At 28.7% G+C, this 20,774-nt stretch overlaps 1 protein-coding gene across 1 annotated transcript in view; it reads left to right on the top strand.

The window, feature by feature from the left end:
- The window catches only part of LOC147064082 (nose resistant to fluoxetine protein 6-like), a 47,919-nt gene that overhangs the window by 10,703 nt on the left and 16,442 nt on the right, over positions 1-20,774 (top strand). Inside the window, exons 2-5 of the mRNA XM_085958961.1 lie at positions 8,627-8,835; positions 16,012-16,205; positions 18,253-18,532; positions 20,422-20,582. Coding sequence (XP_085815087.1) covers positions 8,761-8,835; positions 16,012-16,205; positions 18,253-18,532; positions 20,422-20,582 — 710 coding nt within the window. The 5' untranslated portion in view covers positions 8,627-8,760. The remainder of the gene's footprint in view (positions 1-8,626; positions 8,836-16,011; positions 16,206-18,252; positions 18,533-20,421; positions 20,583-20,774) is intronic.

The raw sequence follows: 20,774 nt of genomic DNA, 5'->3' as shown, positions 1-20,774 counted from the left end.
TCTCTCAACTTATATTATTATATGACAACGCAAATTTACTAAAAGCTAAATTATTTCACCTTGTAGAAACAATGTCTCAAGATTCATCAGTTGATCGGTCTTACTGAAAGTTTTACAGCTTTGCGCAGGTTTTCCCTTTCAGCCGACACAATAGGGATATTTCCATAAAATATGAACGCCGACCAGTGAATCGCCATTTATGTAATAGATAAGTACTCGGTATAACTCAACCGTTACTGTGCACAACGATGGTGAACATTTTCATGCTTACGTACTCTAAAGCAGTGCTCCGCAACTGGTGTGCCGCGAGACGATGCTAGGTGTGCCGCGGAGCATTGGTTCCAAAAAAACACAAATAATTTTGTATATTGTACAATACTTGTATATTTTACAATCCCGAAATTCTATAGAAGCACTTATGCTATTTTCTGGATTTTGGTTAATAAAGAATATCCTCGTATTTCTGACAAGGCTACTAAACTAAGGCTAAAAACTTTTACGTTCATTGAAACAAGTTCGAGTATCATATTTTATTGATAATACATTACATGTGAATATGTACATTTGGTTCTTCGTCGTGTGTTATGTATATTTTTTAAATTATTTATCAAATAAGTATGTAATATAATTTTGGTGCATGTCCCCCAAAAGGTGGGGGGCTATAGCCTGGGGGCCCAAGCTCAGGGGGGCGGCGTGGCAAGTTAAGCAGATAATTTAGTTAAACACAAATTACAAATTTGCTCTAATAGAAAAAAAGTCGACTGCGGCGCTGATTTACTTCGCTGGCATTTATATTTTAACACATACGTTTATGGGGAAAAAAAAATTATTATTTTATCAATACTCGACAAATAATTATTGTTAACCCGACAACTAACCATAATTCAAGCAGATGTATTGATAAATACAAAAATCGCTAAACATAGAATCAATACGATTAATTTTACCTAGAACACCATTTGAAAAACGTTATTTTAAAGTATCACACTGTCTTTAACCTTAGCGATAGGTAGGGGAGGCGCCGAAGATTCTGGGCTGGGCCCATGTTTTGGGGTATAAATTGTTTTACGTGTAGTGTGCCGCGGAATTCTGGGAAGACCTTTAGTGTGCCATGGGTGAGAAAAGGTTGCGGAGCACTGCTCTAAAGAACATCGAATACTTATCAGCGTGCTAATGGTTATTGAGGAAAAGAATACAGACTAGGAACAGCATTATGTAGTTGATAAAGTGATGCTGAAAATACCATGTGATACATACTGATTGAAATTATATGCGATGTTTATTGGCATATTATAAGCAGAAAAATTATCCGCTTAAAAGACTTAATACTGAAAATGCAATTACGTGCAATATATTTTCATATACAAAGAGACTTCTTAAACACAATATTATGCATCTGAGGAAAACCACACAAATGTGTGTTTTGCGCATATTCAAGTAAAAAGTATGTCCATCCAAAACTTTTACTGATAAAAACTATTTAAATCAGATGCTTATATTTATGATATAATGGCCTGCCTAGATCTTGTGATTTCTCGACAATTTAAGATTCTCTAGAACCAAGAATTCTTGAATTCGGATTTCGCTATATCTTGAGATACATTTCCTTACGTTCCTTTCTTTCAGTATTTTTTTCCGTTCGAAGTTTCTTTTTTAACATATATAAAAGTAAGTATATACCCATATAAAATAAACTATTTCTTTTATTCAACGAATAATTCACAAAATTTAAGAATATAAGATTATATATATTTAGCCATTAAAGCACACTAGCGCGAATCCAGCGGTTACCTCGCTTCGGGTGTTGTATTTTTTTCTTTCTAAATAAAGATTTTTTCTCGTGGTTATATGCATGAGATGTTTTCAAAATACGTATCTTCAATATATATATATTATATTACGTTTATAATATACAATTCTTTCACACTTTATAGATTTGCTACCACTGCAATACATATCTAGTATTGGATACACTGCCCATTATATAGTTAACGGCGCGCTCTTTAGAAAGCTTGAAAATTGATTTTATTTTTTAGTCAAAAAAACTAAATATATTGAAGAAACCCTTCTCATCCCACGGTCTATCAACTTTCATAAAAATTCTGAAAAGAGAAGAACAAATTCATTGTTTGGTTGTTAGAGAAATGGCACTTACAACAATTTGGGATATGTTTAAACGATTTTGATAATTTATTATAAAATTTAAATTTGACAGGACTTTGAAGGAAACTGATAATTTTATTATCCATAGATGTCAATACCCTCTGAAGCTCAGCATATTAATGAGATATAGTATATAATATATATACTCGAATTATTATAGAGAGAAAAAAATGTTTGAAGTATAGTCATATTATATTGTAGGCGGAATAATATTAACATTAATTTTAAGTTGTTATCCTTCGGTTGTGTTGGGACATCATATCTAAATTTTTATTTTATTATTATAAACACAGAAATAAATATTTCTTATATTAGGTACGTATATAAATATAAATATTAAATTCTCCGTCATAAATTTTCAATTCCATGATTTGAAATTTATAATATTATTATGTAGATATTTTCTGGAGTATTTTTTTTAACCGACGCATTCTCTTTCTTCATTTTTTTTCTATGCCTCAATTATTTGTAACCGACGATTTTTTTAAAATTTTCATTACGGTATTTTAACTTTTTCTTTTGTTATTTTTGCCTAGTAACAATAATTTCTCGAGAATTACGAATTCACAATATTTCGGAAAAATATTTTTTCGAGATTGATTCTTTCTCGAGAATTCTTGAGACGAGATTTCTTGATCGCAACTCCTAACCATATGTACACGACAGTTTTATTATTATTGTTTTTTTCTGAAAATAATCAACGTATCGAGATGTATTGTCATCTTTTATGTTGTCAACTGAAATGACTGGAGTCAGGCCACTACTTTATGAAATCAAGACACTATTTATTTTCATAATATCAGGAATGGTTATAAATGAATATATAATCATATAGTCTCTAAGATATCATCTCATAACGATATAACATATTTACATGTGCCACGCACAACCAATGCATATATTTTTTGACCTCCCGTGAGACCGTGGAAGATGGTGTCTATCTTTATCTTCTATCTTTAGAAACAAATAATTATGGCCAAATCATAGTCAAACGTGGGCCCTTTAGTTACATAAAGCAAAGCTTATTCTTGAGCCGTTGATATCGGCGATGTAGTGCAGGTGAGAATCAGAAGTGGCGAGTTTAATCTTAATATTCTTATCACGACGTCTTCGTTAAAGTTAACTTAAGGTCATCTCTGCATTTGGCCATTAGATTCCATTCAATACAGAATAATACATCATTACTATACCACACTAATACTCGTACAAACCCGGTTAAGATAGAGTGTTTGATTTTTAAATTAACCTTGCCGGTAAAAAATTTTGCTCAAATTGCCCTAGATCCATAATCAAATCGTAAAATTTATTATCCGTCTAATAAATTTTTGTCGCTATCTCCACCAGAATACTGGCATTGAAATAATTAAAAACCACTAACCAAATCGTATTGTTAAATAATTATTTATTACAACTTTTGTTTTTCTTTCTGTTATATTATTTTATTCCTTACATAATTGTTATATAATAAATATATATTACAAATTTTTATATGAATAAATGACTCATTCTACTTTGACAGCCGTAAATTCAATTATAGTATCATTTAATTTTATATAAATTATCTACATACGGAGTTTTGTATAGATATTTACCTATATATTATATAGATTATAAGTTTTGAAGAATTTAAATCTCATTCATTTTTATATCAGTTTCAACTTTCAATTGATCTCATTCGTTAGTTATTCTGAAAATTTATATTCTTTCATCAAATCAATTCACATATTGAATATTGAACCCTTTGTGAAAAATACTTTATTTCGCATATCGACTCTTACTGGATTACGTAAGAGTTTGTTTATACTGGCTTAGTGCTAATCATTAGTAATCACTACTCCCACTAATGCCGCCACGTGTAAATAGGCTGAATTAGTAATGAGCCTTTACTCTGCTTTTAAGTGCTACCAATCGAAAAATTTTACGGGTCCGAATAAATCGCAGTAAAATTTATTGTCAAACAATTAACAAACATTGTGTTAACGCATGTGTTCTTGGAAATCTCGTAACGGACGACTATTTTAAGTATATGCTTTGATTAACCATTTCTACACTATATTTTTATTGTGTCATAAATTTATTTCAAATAGAATTAAAATTTATTCAATTAAAAAATCACCACTTACTTGAATGAATTTGTCCTTCAATAAATTTGGCAAATGGTCTTATAATGGAGTATTTCATGCAAATAATTACACTGTATATTAATATAATTAAAATAAAATTATATACATTCCTCACGTGGAAGTGCATATAATATATTTATATATTCATATATGTATAGACGAAACCAACAGATGCTGATAATGGAAATATCTCGACTATCACAATTTTAAATACATCGCATATCTATTAACTATAATGAGTTACCTAAAATTTTGACTTCATCAGATATACACATGATAATAGTTAGCACATAACTAGTTTTTTGCGTATGCTCTTGTGAAATCCCTGATCGTAAAAATGGAAATATCCACTTTGTATCTATCTGATGACATATTTTTGATCCGCTACAAATGTAAATAATATATTTATTTGAGTTGATTTAAATGTTAATGAACAATACGTGATGCCCTGATTTTATGACACAATAAATGATTCAATTCTATAAAATTTTATTTTATAATACTAACATTACAAAAACTCTTACGGCAATCTATTATAATATAGACAAAATTTATAAACAATAAGTTATAATTTTTATAATCGGTAATCAATATTTAAGATTTTCTACGTATGATGTGATTATATTTTTTAAAGTCTGAAATGAAATAAAAAATATTTCACTTTTATTGTTAAGTAGTAAATAGTTGTAGGTGAAATTTTAACTTAAATTTTTTGAGAAACAAGTAGGCAAGTAGGTACATAACAAAGTAACACACATTTATTAATAAATTATATTATTTTTAAATCATATTAATTTCGTTGATAAAAATCAGGGCTTCGATTCGGAACTCAACCAAAAACCGGAAAACCCGTTATTTTTGTTGGAACGAAAACCGGAACCAAAGCGAAAAAAATATCTGTTGTTTTGGTCGGTACATGTTCCAATACGCGCATTAATCCCCACTTCAGTTGTCGTAGCAAAAGTCTTACGTCTTGGGTCTTGGCCCTTGGTTATTCACTACCATCCACTCGACACGAAAAAGAATAACGGTTTTGAATAAAATATATTCAATAAATTCTGTATTAATTATAAAATACATGATAGGAATATAGTTATCCATACACATTTTATATTTAATGCAAGATATCCTTTACATGTAGATTACCTCCCCCAACCCCCTCTCCTAGCAGCATCTAATATACCAAAGACAGGAGCAGCGTTACCTCTTTGAATTTCTATATAAATGACCCCAACTATACTGACCAGTTTTTCCTCCTGCTAATTGAGACCCAATTTCGGCCACTGTTTTTTTTTAAATTCCAATGAACAGAAAATATAATTGAGCGTTAGGGTCTACTATATTTTAAACTTTTTACCTTCTGCCAAAGCAGATGTGTAGCTCAAGTGTGATACCCCGGAAGCATACCATACCATGAACCTGCCCTTCTTCCGAGGTATCATAAAATATTTTAATATGACATTGTTTTAAGTGAAAAATACCAAGTGATAAACACTTAAATAAATTATTATGAATTACCACCAAATAAACGTTAAATCTCTTGAACATATTAACATAATTAGTGTTTGTTATTTTTTTTCAATGCGTTTACAGTATTATTGGTTATTGAACTTTCGATCAAAAGTTTTCAATTAAGTGTATTTTCCTTGAAATATTTATAATATACATATAATTACAGCAACCTTTATACTAATATATTTTTTTCCAAATTTTGGTTATTGGGAAAATCTGTAATTTTAGCCGCCAATAATGAATATTATACAACATTTAGTGACAATATTTAATATCTATAATTTTTATTGGCTCCACGAGATGAGGAAAGCTTATTTTTAGTTTTTCCAAATTACCCATGCGTAGGAAAAACATGCAAAAGCTAGTTGAATTAACATATTCACTTTCGGTGGATGTCAATAATTAAGGACCCCTTTACGAGGACTTTTTATCAATTTACGAATGCGGATTGGAGTCCTGACACCATATTTTTTTCCAGATTTCATACTTCTGAAATGTTTCTTTTAATTTATTGAATAAAAAAAGTATATTATCGTTCATTAAAAGTTTAAACAAATGAATAGCTAAAGAAACTTTAGTATCATTATGTTGTTAAACTGTCATATGTTGACAATATCGAAGATGTCTTAATGGGGAGTGTAATTTAGCGACAGAATACGAAACGTACAAATAATACATAATATTTCATTTATTTATATTATATCGAGTCGTTTGACTTACCTGACAGCGCTGCAACGCCCATCTGGTGATTTGTGTTACAATAATATTATTATACTTATATAAAACAGTTTTGTCACCAAAATATCTATCCATGGTTATTGTGATTATTATCTAATAATATTATTTTTTGTGATATTTTTATTGAGAGTTTTTTTTCCACTTTAGCAGTATGCAAGTATGTATATTAAATAATAAAAAAATATTATATACCTATGATCTTAAATAATTATTATTGCTAATATTGACATCGACCTATTTCTGAATTATGTGAAATCGGATTGATTCTAAAACTATTCACCCATTGCTTAACAGAAAAAAATGATTACATCATAACATGTGTACTCCCGATCTGATTTTCTTTTATATTTTCATTGTCCGAAACAATTCTCAGTGTCCATTGTTTAAAAATCATGTCAGAAAAACATATACGAGGTAAATATTATTTGATTCGCACAGCTGTTACAGAATCAAAATGTTTCTAAGGTCACCGAGCACCTTACTTAAGTCTCTAATAATTTAATCAACTTCCAGTCTGAATTTTAACATTGCCAAGATGGGGTCGCGTAGGTCACATATCGGAAAAATAGTTTTTAGCTTAGCAGTATTACAATGTTTCTGCTGTTTTCTTTGTCAAATTAATAACCCACCGAACGATTCGGCCATTGTAAACAAATATTGCAATAAAGACAGTCGAGATGAAAAAAATGAAAATTGTAAAGTTTGTGAAAAAGGCTCGGAAAACGCGTGTGAATTCATATCAAATAATGGAAAATCAGTGGAGTTTAATAATGGAAATTTTTCAACGATTTTGAAAAATTTTACAAGTGAGAAAATTGATAAAAGTGAATCGATAGATATTTTAGATGCTATCAGAAACTTCCCAAGTTCTTTCATTCCCGACGAAAGAGCAAGCAACCGATGCTTTCATGATGTTAAGCTTTTTAAATCGAGCTTAAAGAAAATGGAAATGTGGGCATTGAAAAGTATGTGAAAATCTTATGTACATATATATACTTACTAATAACATAAAAGTGCTAAATTAATGTGAGAAAAATATGTGTTAGCATATATACAATATATACCTAATGTTTAATGTTTTCAACTGTAGTATCATAGTTAAGAAGATAAGCATAAATAAAATATAGCCAACATTTTTATGATATGTAAATACACTTATTGACTCATTTATTCTATGCTGATCGATTTTTAATGAATTTTGTGTTTATCGGTAATTTCAAACGGATACAATTTGACATGATTATGAATTGATGTATTGTTTCTTAGATTCGAGTGAAAAGGAAAATATAGGTTTTTTATAACGCAGAGTGATATCAGGTTATCAAATAATTTACTATAGTTTGAATTTATATTATGTTTTGAATTTGCAATCCTATATAGATCTTGGCTGCCTCACGGAAATGTCTCTGAACAGATTTTCGTTTATTAAAACATCTAATTATAACTGTGCTTTAATATAGAAACAGTATATTTAATTAACCAGCAATAAAAATATGAGTATGCAATCATTTTTTCTTATCAAAAATATGCAAGTGTCTATATATATTTTTTATAAGACAGTTTTTTGTGGTATAAATGTAATTTACACATCTTTTGTAATAGATACATATTGAGCATATAATATAATGATATCTAATTTTGGTATGAGCTACAATTTGTCACAATACGAATAACATTATTAAAGTTGTTATAGAATTATTCTTTCCTTTTAAGAGCGCTATTTAAAATGTTTAGCGATATAATCTATTTGACGACCCTGGGTACATACATTTCAAATATGTATGGCCTTGTCATCTTTATCTATTATGGGAGAATGGAAAAATCAGAAATTATTTTAATGAAAATTAAGTATCGAAACGATTGGAGTAGTGATTGTTAAGACGTGTTGAATGAATATTAGCGCGAACACTTGGTTTTAGATACATTTTAATTAAGCAAAGTGATTTGTATTAACACTGGAAATTTACAAGGATATGAAAAGAAGAGGCCGTGCAGATTATACACTTAATTTTTACTTTGTACATAATATCTGAACCCAAGTTATTAGCTCAATAGTCGGTATCATTACTTGTGTTTTCTTTTGTTGACAGTGTTTGACGCGACTGCGAAACTACCATCTGGTGTGTTAAGCGGAAATATCAACCAGTATGGAGACTTCGATGAGTGCCTTGGCATTAATTCTCCAATTTATGGAAAATATTGCCTTACTTCTCTTGATATATCCATGAAGGAGAGCGTCTCCAATGAAATCGACTCCCTAATTCACTCGCATTATTGGTTATCGAGTAACCTTTCAGATGTAAGATACGTTATTTTATAAATTAAATTATTACTATTTATAATTATTTAAACATCCATGGTTACAGTGATAGCTAGTTAACTTTATTAGTATTATATTTTAAGGGTGGTTGTTCAAAGTTAAGGTTAAATTATTTTTTTTTATTTTTTTTTATTTATATTTCGAAACTTTTAAAATTCTACCATGAGTTTGGTCAATCGATTCGAATTGTCTATGTGCGAATTATTTTAATTTCTATATCTCTAAATACTTAAATGTCAGAAGTCTACGTTTATCACATCTAAACCAACTATAAAACTAAACTGAATTAATCTCAACAACGAACCTCCTAGATAGATTTAAAAAATAAACGCAATCAATAGCAATAAATTTTGTCATCGTAATTTTAACACTACATTACTAAATTGTGTGTTATTGGGTAATAACGGTATAATATACGACTAATTACTTGCTGTGTACAAAGGATGTAAGCTGCAAATGCAGATTTATTATCTAATTTTAGCTGGCATTTTTTTAAAAGGAAAAAATGAAACGGGAAAAACGACTTAACCATCATTTTCGTTAGTTTTTCTTTCATTAAGGGGGGACATGCTCGTCGAAGGTCAAAATTGAGTTTTTATTGTATTTTCAAACCATGATCCTGGACACTCCTTAAACGTTGTAGATAATCTATTTATATAATTTTGAAGCCTTATTATCCTTTATAGTTATTTTAAACATTTGATGACTGCATGAAGTGTTTTTGTTACATAAAATAGTATTCTTTTAAACCTCTCGCTCTAATGTTTTAGAATATAGTCATATTTCGGTACAGAACTGTGCAGTGGTGTTAAGATTTTTTACATTTATTAATTTTTAAACGCATTTATAAAACCATTAATATAATTTATTACGAGATAATTTTTGTAAAATATTCACGATAAAAAATTATTTTGATAATCTCTGTGATCCCAAATTTGACAAGAATTAGGCATTTTATTATTCAAAAAATCGGCAAGATTAACACATTTGAAGATGATTCTAAAGATATTTATTATAAGCTATGTCTTTGATTATTCAAGTGTGATAAAAATCTTATGAATAATGATTGCTTTATAATAATTATTGACCTAAGAATAAGGTAGTGTTTTTTTGAAATACGCCATTTCTTTTGTCATTCCCTAGTAGTTAAGCTACAACATACGGCCGTAGCCATAAAATGACAAACTATAATTAAAGTAGGGAGTAAAATTATGTTAACGCGCGTGTTTGAACATGTACCTAACCGAATTTTTTTTTATTTTTTTTTAAACGGTACATGTTCAAACACGCGCGTCAATATCATTTTACTCTTTATTTCAATTATAGTTTGTTAATTTATGGCTACGGCCGTATGTTGTAGCTTAACCACTGGGGAATGACAAAAGAAATGGCGTATTTCAAAAAAACACTACCTTATTCTTAGGCCAATAATTATTATAAAGCAATCAATATTCATAAGATGTTTATCACACTTGAATGGTCAAAGACATAGCTTATAATAAATATCTTTAGAATCATCTTGAAATGTGTTAATATTGCCGATTTTTTGAATAATAAAATGCCTAATTCTTGTCAAATTTGGGATCACAGAGATTATCAATATAATTTTTTATCGTGAATATTTTACAAAAATTATCTCGTAATAAATTATGCTAATGGTTTTATAAATGCGTTTAAAAATTAATAAATGTAAAAAATCTTAACACCACTGCACAGTTATGTACCGAAATATGACTATATTCTAAAACATTAGAGCGAGAGGTTTAAAAGAATACTATTTTATGTAACAAAAATACTTCATGCAGTCATCAAATGTTTAAAATAACTATAAAGGATAATAAGGCTTCAAAAGTATATAAATAGATCATCTACAACGTTTAAGGAGTGTCCAGGATCATGGTTTGAATATACAATAAAAACTCAATTTTGACCTTCGACGAGCATGTCCCCCCTTAACTCAACAATTATTACTACTTACGAAATTATTAATTATTATCTACTTTACGGTTATAATTATTTTGTATTTAAATTTTGAAACCTATTTGGAAAAAAATGGCTTCAAAGTATCGGTTATATAAACTAACCAATAAATTTTTTAATTTAATTAATTTTTTTAAAATGAAAAAGGACGTAACCCTCAGTTTTTTCAAAATATTTTTTATTGGATAATAACGTTGTACACAATTAAACACGCATTGTGCCTAAGCCCTAAAGCAGCGATACTCAACCTGCGGCTCTTTAAGCTTTTATGTGCGTCCCGAAACACATTTATTATCAGGAATTTCGTATATCTTGTGATTCGTTTCGACTTTGACGCACAGATAGTGATACCCGAAGAGGATTGTCATTATGTCCACATCAGATCTGGTGTAAGAGTGTTGCACACGATTAATTTAAAAAAAACGCATAATTTTTAAAATCTCAAAAATGTTTTGTAAAAAGGGCGGGTTATATGATTTTTTTCGTCACACCAGTAGTGATGCGGCCCGCGTTACTTTACAAATATATGTATTTGGCCCGAAGAAAAAAAAGGTTGAGTATCATTGCCCTAAAGGATGTAAGCTGCAAGCGCCGATTTATTATGTAAATTTAGCTGGCAATTGAAAAAAATAAGATAGTGAAGTAGGAACAACGACTTGATATTGACTAATATTAATTATTATGACTTAATAGTAATAGGGTAAACTAAGCTAATTTGGTGATACTAAGCATTTCTGGAGAATTCTAACATACTTCTTTTATTTTTAAGCTTTTTGCTAATTCTAATAAAAAAAATTGCTAGACGGTTTTAGGAAAGTTCCACAATTACTGCACATAAATATTTTTTTGTCAATTACATTTTGACACAATTCGTGATATCAAACATGACAAAATCCAGATTGTATCCGATCTGCCCCATTCTTCATTTTGGCATCATACTTAAACAAGCCCTGACAGTATCCACAAATATTAGAATCAGCAGTCTTTCTGCCGGATACTGAAAGTCGAAGGCGTTGGATTCATATTATTATGTTTGCAGGATTTCGTGCTTTTTTTTCAATTGTCTTTTTTTAACCTTAGGCGTTTTAGTCTTCGTAGTTTCATCGTGTTGCTTAAAAAATCCTTCGGCAAAATACATTTGAAGTTCTTTTTATCTTTCCCTAATACAACTGCTAAAATAAATTGAATGTTTGATATTAGAACACTCCTTGCTCGGTGATACGATATTTTACAAATTAAGTCAATTTTCTAAGAACATGCTGCTCTGAGAATTACTTTGAATATTATTTTTGTAGATAAAAAAACAGTTTTAGTAATTTTCTTCAGAAGATTTAGATGATAAAAATTCTTTCAAACCTTGTCACGCAAACGTTTTGTCAGAAATTACTAATTGGTCAGATGCACTGAAGAAGAACACATGCTGATTATAAATAAGGAAAAGAGGTAACTTGAATATTGATGAAATACAATATATCACCAAGTAAAGGCTGTCACCAAGATAGCTCAGTTTACCCTACGACTTGATATGTATTGGTTTTTTCTTAATTAATTCAATAATTAATAATATCATAATATAAGGAATATAAAAAATCAATTAATAATTGTCATGCACTTCAAGATTATGTATATTTTGTATTTTAACCGAAAAACATAACAAAAACGTTTTTGTGATGCCTATAAAATTTGATTCGTGTTGATTACGTCCATTTTTCTATCGACAATCGATAATAAATAGGTACATACTAACAAATATTTATTAAAATATAGATATAAATATAAATATGACCGACAAACATTTCATCCCAAAACCATATAATAACGATATAATTGAAAGTGCTTATTAAGATTAATTCAGGTCCTAAAAAACTATTATTTTAAACAGAATCTGACTTTTGGATGATTTTTAGAAGACAAATGAATTAATTTATTTATGTATCTATGGAAACTTTAGAATTATTTAGAGATTCAGCTTGATCTGTGATATTTATTAATTCACTTCTAATATTATTGACAAATAGAAATTAAATAAAATTATCATTCTCATATTTCTATATAATATTACGTAGGCATATTGGGAAAGATGTCATTAAATTTTGAAATAATAATATAATATAAGTACCTACAATTTAGAATTCATGAATACAAATGATAGATAGATAGAATAAAGTTTGACATAAAAAATAGTTAAGTATTTATATTTTTTTTCATGTCACAAAAATGTTGAAATTTTTCATGTTTTACACAATAATTGTGACTATTGCCATTTGACAAATATCAAGGTTGCCTGAACCATAGTGCAAACTGATTATTTCACAACAAAATGCTATTTTTAAATAAATAACGTTAAATTACGATAACTAGGGACTATAAAAACTGAGTAGGTATATATTATGATTCGTTATAAACTATAAGCCTTTTTTCTTGCATCTATTTATGAGAAGTGTATGTATTTTTAAGAACTGCATAGTTACAATGACGAGTCATTAAAAGATTATTATTGAATGTTGCACGAAAAATATCTAAATTCTTGTTTATTATTTGGAATTTTTATTGTGACATCCATAATTATTTAGAAGCATGGCTCATGTACGATATTATAAGATTGCCTAAAGTTCATGTGTAAAGTTAGTACCTAATCCCATCATTATCACGGTTAGTGTAATTTTACCACGTTTTTATTAGCTCGTATTTTTTGTTTGTCCGGTACAGATTTTTTCTTGTGTGTCCAGTACATTTTTTTTCTTGTTTGTCCAAGATTTTTAACTAATTTCCCGAAAGTTAGACATTTGAAACTTTTAGAATATACCAGAACATGACGACAGTGCATTCTTTTAATACTTGTAGCCATCTTTAAGCAGAATTGAATTCATTTTCAGTTAATTCTGTTTTGTATGTTTCGGAAAAAAATCGTTAAAAGTAATATTTACTACTCACTATTATTTGTTGCTAAGGGGTCCTAGCAACTAAATTATTAATATATACGTACATTACTATAGAAATCAATATGAAATATCAAAATGACATTTCAGTATTCTTTAATATTTTTCAGTATTTCTATCAAGTACAAAAAAAGTATGTATTAATACATAGAATTGTCAAGTTTATATGATTCAACAGAAAATTCAGAAACGTGGCATATAAAAGTTCTTGTAATTATTTATATTATTTTTTCAATAAAATTGTGATCATAAAACCAATGTCTAAAATTTTATCTAACACTAGCCAAAAAGTATGTAACCATTGCATAGATCATAATAATTATTGATATTTACACCGGTGCTTTGAGTTTCTCCATTCTGTATATCATAATGGTGATTTGTATATTTTTACAATGTGGTAAGGAAGTACCTAAACTGATGTTATATTTGTCAACCAATCACTCAACCCTTCCACCCAAATTGAATTCAAATACACATAGTTAAAAAAAAAAAAACAAGAATTTTACCCCAAATGAAACTCACAAGGCACATAGTGCATAGGCTCGAGGAAAGTGGCATTATTTTCGTAACAGCTTTTTTTTTAATAAATTTATATTGTTCTATAATTAATATTACCTTTTATGTTTACTTTTAACTAATAAGGTATTTTAAATAAAAAAATAAATATTAGGTGTTATGATTGCTACCGTGCATCTTTGTTGAAAAACGTAATTATAAAAATATTATTTAACTAAACAAAGCATAGTTCTTCTCTATCATAACAATAAATGTTTTATTGTTAAAATAATTATATACATACAACAAAGATTTATAATAATACAATTATGATTTGACCATGAGAATTCTACAGTAAAATTAAAAGACTGTGACATTTTCATGTACCCACTTAGATAGTGTATGCACAATTTTATTTCTGGTACTTATATATAAAAGGTGCTTAAAAATGATTTTTTAATTCAATTAATTTATTAATTTATTTAATATAAGTGCTTATTAATAGCTTAAATTGTTTACTTCATAGATTGATGCATGCATTTTAATGCGGGATTTTCCGGCTGCTCCCATCACATGATCCCAGACATAATAACTACAGCCTTGAACCTAAGTTACAAAAATATTAGCCTCTTTAATAAATTTATGACGATTCTTGTTAAAGATGCGTCTATTTTAACCGACAAAAATGTTAACGTCATCATAATAATAATATTAAAGAAGCAAAACCAGTTCAATATAAAATGATATGTATCACCTTTAGCGTTTCATAATATCAATCTATGTAGCCTATCTTAGATCTAGCATCAAGATAATATGTGATTCATATTAAGGGTTTCTCGTAACTCTGGACATTTGCAAATATAATATGATAAAGGTTCCAAGAGCTAGCAAAAGCTCGCGAAAAAAGTACAAATTTCAATATTATGTATAATCCACGTAACCTATTAATAAAAAAACTTTCATTATTATTGTTTTTAATTATAATTCATTTAAAAACAATAATATTATCACATAACCTACACAATGTTTGTTTGTAACGAGTAAACCAGACGCCAACTGAAAATATTTGTATTTTTTTACCCCCGTCGAATCCAATAATATATATAGTTAAGAAGGGGTAATAGGGAAGTACCCTATTTTTTTCAAGATATTTTGTAAATTTCTCTAATCAAAGTGAATGTACTAGTTTAAGTTCAATTGCCATAAACTACACTACTTAATAGTAGGACGCATATTATTATAATCAACGGTTTCCACTGCAGCATTGTGCATTATTAATTCGGGAGATTTGGATCGGGTAAAGTGTTTTTTTCTTCAATTAACCCAATGCTTACGGGCCGCACAAAATTGTGTTTTTGCTAATTACTTTTCAAATGCAAATTAACACGTTAATTACAAAATTTATTAAAAAGGCCCGTAAGCATTGTGTTAAGATAACGTATCTTTATATCGATATAATGATTGACTTTTACAACCCTCTAAAGAAGTGTTGGGTGAAATATTCAGAGAGTAATAGTGTCATAAAATTGTTTATATTCGGAATATGAGAAGGTTTTCCTACCTTTTCACTCCATGAAAAAGTTCGCTTAAATAATATTATATCGCTGATAGTGACTACTTGAAATGTATTTGCAAAAACATTACCAATATATTTGAAAGATCAGTTTCAATTTACAGTTGTTGAGCCGTACGTTTTTTCGTCCAATATCAACACAATTTATTAAAAGACTGGTTTCAGTAGCTGGGCCACCGTGTACCGAGGTTATCCAGCATCCAATGGGGAGTCTGCATTCCATCGTCATGTACTCCAGAAGATCTGAAAATGGTGATGGAGACTTCACTCAAAGCCTTGAATGCCGTCGTGCACATAGAAGAAAAAATGTGCGTGAGCCACGAAGAAAGTCCTCCATTTACAACTGAAAAAAAGTTAACTCTGTAAGTGTCTTAATATTATTTTGTATTGTCCAATCATTATTAACATACATATATCTTTAAGTGATCGGCCTAAACTCAAATTTATATGAGTATGTACACAAAATAAAAATAAAACCTTTTAAACCTAAAATAGACAACTAAAAAAATGACGAACTTACAATAATGAACTAGATATTGTAAAATACCATTTTAATATATTAATACAAAATATACATAATAATTAATATTTTTTTTAATGAAGCGTCACTACACGCCACTGTCATGTCGTCGCTACAGATTGGTTTCCCGAATATCCATTTTTGTCGAAATCGACCTTTTAATGCAGAATGTTTTTTTGTATCTAATTGGACTAGAACCATCCCTTTCTTTAAATTACTTTGTAATGGTAATGCATACATCATTCATATGCTGTAAAAATAACAAATTTAAATATCTCCATATAAAGGATTATGAAATTTGTTTTTCGTCTCCTGAACATTTGGTCTATTCGGGAAACCAATCCTACAGCGACGATGTGTAGAGAGCAGGCAACTGAGGTTCAAACACCATCTCCTTCTGACGTGTGTTATGTAGATCGTAAGCTCAAAATAGCTGACGAGAAAAATGACTTTAATATTGTAAAATATAAAATTAGTTTCGAAACCATTATAATGGAGTTCTCTCACGTAAATAAATGTCAGTTGAATTAACGAAATAATCCTAATGGTAAACATTCCACTGAAACTCTTCGCCATCATAGAAGACTATTTGTTTAGTTGTCGTATATAATTTTACTTTCTTTATTTACTTAATATATTTACTGTTATTTTTTTTTTACCGTTGAATTACTTTCAATTTTGCATAATATTTACATAGATTTAAGAACTCTAATAATAATATTGAATGAATATTTTTTTCAATGGAATAATATTTGTACTATAATATGGTGAAAACACGTTATTAACACATTATAACAGTGGATGATAAATAAATTATTATAATTAAAGGAATATTGTATGAGGTTGTCAAATTGTTATCTGTGTGTTAAACAATAAAATTAATATATACATACACCGAAATATAAAAACGGTAGACTACCGATTAAATAAATTAATTGAGGTCCGCCTACAGCTCGAAATTACTCGTAACTGACCTTCACAATGTATGTATGTTCTCGTAAAAAATACGCCATAAATTTGGCTGTAAAATAAAAAAACGGTCTAAAACAAAGATTTAATCTGCCTACTATTAATTAATTTATATGTGAACTTGATTTAAAAATAAGCTTAGAATGAAGGAGTTGAATTATAACCATACAGCATGCAATATTGGAGCTGTTTCTATTTTTAATATGAAGACTGACTTTGGAAACAGTATAAAAAAGTAGTAAAAATAAATTAAACAAATTCTTGAATTATAAAGTGATCGCATTACATATTGGCTACTTACTATACTACATGTGAGAATTATGTGGATATACTTGTAGATTCATTAAAAATATTATGGTATTTTATCCTAAGATTAATTTAATCTTAAAAACATTTACTTTGTAATCGAAACTATGAATATTTCGATACTACTTCCTACTATGCACCCAAATTGTAGTAGTTAGTGACCTGAGCGTCCATTTCTAACACCGTAAGTGATGAAAGCTGATATGCAGTTTTCCCAATGTATCTTCAGGTCCAGCATATTTTCCCAATGACTTGAACGGATCGTTAACTACCATTTTCGTAAAAATGTGTGTTGAAATATCATGGGCTTGTAACGATGTAGTAGTTGACGTGTTTTTTTTTATATTTACATAGTACGTATCTAGCTATCATTTACTATGTATCCTTGGATATATTATATTTGTGATACACAGTCCGATAAAGAAAAAAAAAACATTGAAAAAAAAATCAGCAGGGTCAATGTGTGGATAATATATACATTTTTTTCGTAAATCTTTTTTTTGTTTATAAAAAGTCAATGCTAAAAATAGCATGTTGTGACTGCATAATATTATAATGTAAATTCTCTCTTATAATTATTTATCAATAATTATATTTGTTTATATTTTTTTCAGGATATTCTTTGGAGTTTTAATAGGATTGGCTATATTAGGAACAATTTTCGGCGATAGCTATGAAGACGCAAAGAACAAACAAAAATCTAGTGCAGTGCATAGCATATTGACTGGATTTTCTTTAAAATATAACATCGGAAAGTTCTTGGATACTTCAATGGAGGAGGAAGTGAAAGGGTGTGATGGGCTAAGAGCAATTAATGCAATAGCATTGATCCTCACGCACAAGTCTTTTGCGCTATTTTATAATCCATACGTCAACAAATCATCCATGGCAGATGTAAGTACGAGTATACTAGCAGATAGGGTATTTAACAAACCATTTCTTTTAATCCGGACATCGGTTGGTAATTAGGTCAATTAATGATACCGTTATATAAAACATAAAAACTAATATTAACGCGATTTTGATGTGAGAACTACTGGTTAAATTCGTCGCAATTAAGTAACAATTTCTTAAAAAATTGATAAGTGACAATTTCTTACAAGTTCAAGTCTCATCGGGCGTAGTTATTTTATTAAAAAAATATATTTTTTCTAGTAGGTATATAATATCTGAGTTGTTTTCAAATTATGTATATTATATATAGAAATATTAATAATGTTAGATAATTTTAATTATATCCATTATATAAATTAAAAACTATATTAATATTATATTATCCCGATAATGTATCAATCAAACGTATACATAATAAGTTACAATACGGCAGCTCGATTAAATACTGTTAAAAATCTAAATTTTTAAATGCTTTATTAGAAGTATAACTTTGTATTAAAGACATATTTAAAAGTACTTCTTCTGTAAATTGTATTTAATTGCATGGCCCATAAGTTCGTAACTGATGTCTATACTTATATTCAATGGAGTTTTGGTAAAAGTTCACTGGTAATGTTTCTGGTAAAATTTTTAATCATAGGTACGTTTCTTTCTAACTTATGTATATTTTTAAATATTTTTATGTATAGCATGATAGTATGTTGAAAATGGTTAACCACCAATCCTCGTGAAAAAAGTGTTAAAAAACCTTGTCAAGGCTCAGTGTAATCAAGATCCACACCGGATTTTAGAGCTAATTGATAAGGGTACTTATATTAAATTAATATCATAGCAATACGTTCAAAACTTGGTACCTATGTTCATAATTAAAGCTGTCATGCTATTAAAAGAACGTTCAAGATGTTTGAGGTTCCTCACGATTTTCATTTTCATGGTAGGTATTTTATTATAACATAACGTAGCTACTTTTGCTTTGATTTAAATTAGTATTAATAAATTATTCAACCACCAGAGTCAATATATTAAATCACGTTACGTGAATTTTTTGCAAATTTCACCTGATTCTAGACTTGTCCGATCCTAATAGGATCATATGTGCATGCACAGTCTGATGTTTAATTACATAATTATAAATAAAATATATAGGTTCTTGTATTTAAAAAAAAATACTTTATTTAGATATAGAGTAAGAAATTATGTCTCATTTATTGGCCCGCGATCGTTTTGGGGTAGTTTGTAATTCTGGCTAGCTGGGTTTCCTCACTTAAACAATTAAATTTAAATTTCTTGCAAAATCGCTTGTCTTTATATTTACCTATTGCCTCACAAACTGCCGAATTCATTATAAACTATAATTACATATGTAAATAAGTTTACGACATAATACTTTAACAGAAATAATAATAAAGTTTATAGTTTGTACATAATAACATCCATACCTACTGAAATTTGTTAATGAAGTCAAAAACTATATTTCGATTATATTTGAAAGTATCTATGTTTTCAAAAAGAAGATGTTATGTTCGATTTTATTGCAGATGGAAAGATTAAATTCAAATAATTTTTAATGTCATTAAAAATTGTACGTAATACTTTTTATGGCAATAATTTGGTATTGATGAACTAATCAATTTATTTCTTAGTGACATGATGGTCCATCGTGATCCGAGATTGAGATCATGGGCATTGTTTATATATTTTTTGTATAATAAGTGTAAACGCAGCATTGACCTGGTTTTTAAAATGCATTGTTTTTCTACACCAGGAAACAATATTTTTTTTCAAAATTAATTACTGCATAAAAAGTATCCGTGTCCATTATTGTGTAATAATTGGAATGCTGTGTATATATTATATTCATATTATTAATTGTTTTATTTTTATTTCAGAGAATGGGAGAAAGGTGGGCTGTTCTTGGTCGAACAGCAATTGTTTATACCGACACATTTCTATTGATAAGCGGATTTTTAACAGCTAGGAGCTTATTTAAAGCCCTTGATCAAAAAGGGTCAATGAACTTTCTTCAAAAGCTGATAACAAGATGGTTTAGGTAAGTCATCAATTTACACGTTCAGACTGTATACCTCTTATACAAAAAAAATACTTCTCAATCTACTTATTAGTCATCACATATATATTGAAATAACATGTCTTTGTTTACAATGAAGTCATATTTTATACCTTACATTGTTTTAATGGTTATATAATACTGCCTTGCTAAGTAAAAAGATTTTTGGTTTTA

The sequence above is a fragment of the Rhyacophila brunnea genome, unplaced genomic scaffold (genome assembly GCF_057557595.1).
Source record: "Rhyacophila brunnea isolate RB1 unplaced genomic scaffold, BYU_Rbru_1.0 scaffold_8, whole genome shotgun sequence".
NCBI classification, from domain to species: domain Eukaryota; kingdom Metazoa; phylum Arthropoda; class Insecta; order Trichoptera; family Rhyacophilidae; genus Rhyacophila; species Rhyacophila brunnea.
Note: the sequence above shows the minus strand (reverse complement) of the source record. Positions and strands in the feature narration are given on the sequence as shown.